At 48.3% G+C, this 3470-nt stretch overlaps 1 protein-coding gene across 2 annotated transcripts in view; it reads right to left on the bottom strand.

Moving 5' to 3' along the window:
• Nlrp12 (NLR family pyrin domain containing 12) overlaps positions 1 to 3470 on the bottom strand; it is a 25681-nt gene that overhangs the window by 15612 nt on the left and 6599 nt on the right. For both annotated transcript variants that reach the window (XM_050129856.1, XM_050129857.1), the window contains exon 3: positions 659 to 2318. In XM_050129856.1, the coding sequence (XP_049985813.1) occupies positions 659 to 2318 (1660 nt within the window). The remainder of the gene's footprint in view (positions 1 to 658; positions 2319 to 3470) is intronic.

Below are 3470 nucleotides of genomic sequence, written 5' to 3'. Positions count from 1 at the left end.
CACACACACACACACACACACACACACACCCCACAAATAGAAATGGGCGGGGCAGTGGTGACACATGCCTTTAATCCCAGTACCCAGGAGGCAGTACCAGGTGGATACCTGGTCTACAGAGTGAGTTCCTGGACAACCAACAAGACTACACAGAAAAAAAAAAATGTGTCTCAAAAAAAAATTTAAAAATAAAATCTTATTTATTTTTATTTTTTGTGTATTGGTGTTTCATCTTCACGTATGTCTGTGTGAGAGTTCTGGAGTTACACACGGTTGTGAGCTGCTGTGTGGGTGCTGGGAATAGAACCTGAGTCCTCTGGAAGAGCAGTTCCTGTTTTTAACTAACTCAGCCATCTCTCCAGCCCCATAAAGGATTGTTTTATGTTATTGTTGTTGTCTTGGGTTTGTTTGTTTGTTTGTTTGTGACAGGGTTTCTCTGTATAACAGCCCTGGCTGTCCTGGAACTCACTTTGAAGACCAGGTTGGCCTCGAACTCAGAGGTCTGCATCCCGAGGGCTGGAATTAAAGGCACCACGCCTAACAAAATCTTAAAAAACAACAACAACAACAACAACAACAAAACCCAAGCTCCTTCCCCTCCCCAGCTCTCTGGTTAAGGAGGCACAAAATCAGAACACTGTTCCCCAGGGGCACTTACAAGGGTTCTGATGGAGCAGGCGGACCATCTGCGCCAGCACTGTTGGTGCTCCCAGACAAATGAAGAACCACTGCGTTCCTGCAGTACCTCACGCAAAAGGAGCATACCATGTGCTCCATCGTGGTTGCGATGTTGCTGACTACGACCACTTGAAAGTGGCTCAGGGCCTGCTGGATGAAGTCTTCCTCCTGGATCTCATACAAGCAGCTGAGGAGCTCTAGGGAGCCACGCTGCAGGGTGGAGCCTTCTCTGCGAGCTTTGTCTCGGATCCAGGCCAACACTTCCTCCTTGACCTGAGGGGAGATGGTCCAGCCTAGATTCTTCTCCAGGTACCGTCTCATCTCCTCATTGAGGAGGCCGAATAGGAAGCGGACAGTGAGGGCCAAGAAGCTCCTTTCTGAGAAGCCATACTCTGCCAGCGCTCTCCTCACTGTCTCTCTGCCATGCAGGGCACAGTACATGGCTGTGAAGAACTCCTGGAAACTCAGGTGGATGAAGCTGTAGAATTTTTCACACTTGATATCCTTCTGGAAAATGTTCACGTTGAGGAAGGTGGAGACATCTGCTTCATCTAGGCCGTGTTTACCAAGGTCCTGCTCCTCAAATAGAATCTTCTGATTCCAGAGGCCCTCTGCAGCCAGAGAGACCAGGCCTCTTTGGCTGGCTGGGACTTTGAATGTTGGGGTCCCTGGCTTGGGCTGCATCAGACTCAGAAGGTAGAACATGTAAACTGCCGTGGTGGTCCGAGATGTTTGTCTTAAAAGCTCCCCACTCTCTAGCTGCTGCTTGAGGCAGGTGCAGACCACCCATGACACCATGGGAACGAAACACATGGTGAAGAGGGGCTCATTGCCCGTCATAAAGCTGAACACTTGGTTCGCTTGCCCAGTGTTATGGAAATACCTGTAGAAGTATTCCTTCCTCTCTGCCTCAGAGAAGCCCAGGATCTCCACATGCCTTGGGTGTTCCAGCAAGCCATGCAACTTCTCCAGGGCGCAGGGTCGCGTGGTGATGAGCAAAGAGAGTTGGGGCAGAAGTGACTTCCGAATCAGGCTGCCGAGGAGGAGTTCAGTGGGTAGTTTCTCCTCCCAGCAGAGGCACCAGGGACCCTGAGCATCATGAAATGAAGGATGAAGCTTATCAAAGCCGTCAATGATGAACAGGAGGCGACCAGGTGCCCTGACGAGGTCCTGGAGGGGTGCACCAGGCTCCGGCCAGCACCTGGAGAGGAGATCGCGTGCGCTGCACTGGACATGGCTTCTGTTCAGCTCCCTGCAGCTGATATAGAATACATAATCGAACCGACCTTGGAAGAGCCTCCCATCGGCCCAGTCCAGCATCACTTTGTGGGCCAGCATGGACTTCCCCATCCCTGCTGCCCCTTGTAACACCACTGTGCCTGGTGGCTCAGGGCGCTCTTCATCTGGCTCAAAGAGGGTCTCTATTTGGATAGGGCTAGCCTGGTGGCCCTTGGCTCTATTGTATCCACACCCCGTATCTAGAAGTTTCTGCTGTGCCCAGACAGGATTTGAATGTTCCTTTACTAAGAGAGGCCGAGTATAGCGGTGGCTCAGGTTGACACATTCGCCTAGTCGCGCATTGCGGTCTTCCATTAGCCGAAATTTCCTGCGGACATAGTCTTTGTAGGTTGCTTGGGTATCTAGTAGAGAGAAAGGGAGGGTTTGTAACATATCCTTTAGCAACTTTTTTAAAAAAAAATTAAATTTATTTTTAATTTAGTTTAATTTTTAAAATGTGTATGGGTGAATTTTATTTTATTTTATTTTTGCATGTATGTCTGTGCACCTCACATATGCCTGTGACTGCAGAGGCCAGAGGAAGCAGAAGAAGGCATTGGATCTCCTGAGACTGGTGTTAATAGACTTGCCATGTGGCTGCTGAGAATCGAACTCAGGTCCTCTGGAATACAACAAGTGCTCTTAACTGCTGAATCCATCTCTTCACTCCCTATTTTTAGTTTTGAATTATGTGTATAGGTGTGGGTATATAAAAATCAATTCCAGTGCCCACAAGGGCCAGAAAAGGGTGTTGAATCCCCTGGCACTGAGTTAAAGGCTGTTGGGAGCTGCTTGATGTGGGTGCCGAGATCCAAACCTTGATAGAGCAGAAAATGTTAACTGCCGAGCCATCACTTTTTCTTTTTCTTGAGTCAGGGTCTCACATATTCAAAGATGGCTTTTGGTCCTCCTGTCTCTACCTCGCACGTGCTGGGATTACAAGTATGCACCACCATGTCCAATTTATACAGTGCTGGGGATGGAACCCAGGACTTCAAGGATGGTAAGGAAAGCATTCAAACAATTAAGTTACATGCCTTTTTTCTTTGTTTGTTTTGTTTTTTCGAGACAGGGTTTTTCTGTGTATTTCTGACTGTCCTGTAACTCACTCTGTAGACCATAATGGCCTCAAACTCACTGAGATTTGCCTGCCTCTGCCTCCCTGAGTGCTGGGATTAAAGGCGTGTGCCACCACTGTCTGGCCCCCTACACGTCTTGCTGTAAACCATTCTGCTTTTTCTTTACTTTTTTTTGTTTTTGTTTTTTTGAAACAGGGTTTCTCTGTGTAACAGTCCTGGAGCTCACAGACCAGGCTGTGCCTCAAACTCAAGCTTCCTGCCTCTGCCTCCCAAGTGCTGGGATTAAAGGCATAAGCCACCACCACATGGCCCACTCTGCTTTCCTTCCTTCCTTCTTCTTCTTCTTCTTCTTCTTCTTCTTCTTCTTCTTCTTCTTCTTCTTCTTCTTCTTCTTCTTCTTCTTCTTCTTCTTCCTCCTCCTCCTCCTCCTTCTTC

This window comes from Alexandromys fortis, unplaced genomic scaffold, assembly GCF_014885135.2.
Source record: "Alexandromys fortis isolate MF-2015 unplaced genomic scaffold, M_Fortis_MF-2015_v1.1 scaffold_282, whole genome shotgun sequence".
NCBI lineage: Eukaryota > Metazoa > Chordata > Mammalia > Rodentia > Cricetidae > Alexandromys > Alexandromys fortis.
Note: the sequence above shows the minus strand (reverse complement) of the source record. Positions and strands in the feature narration are given on the sequence as shown.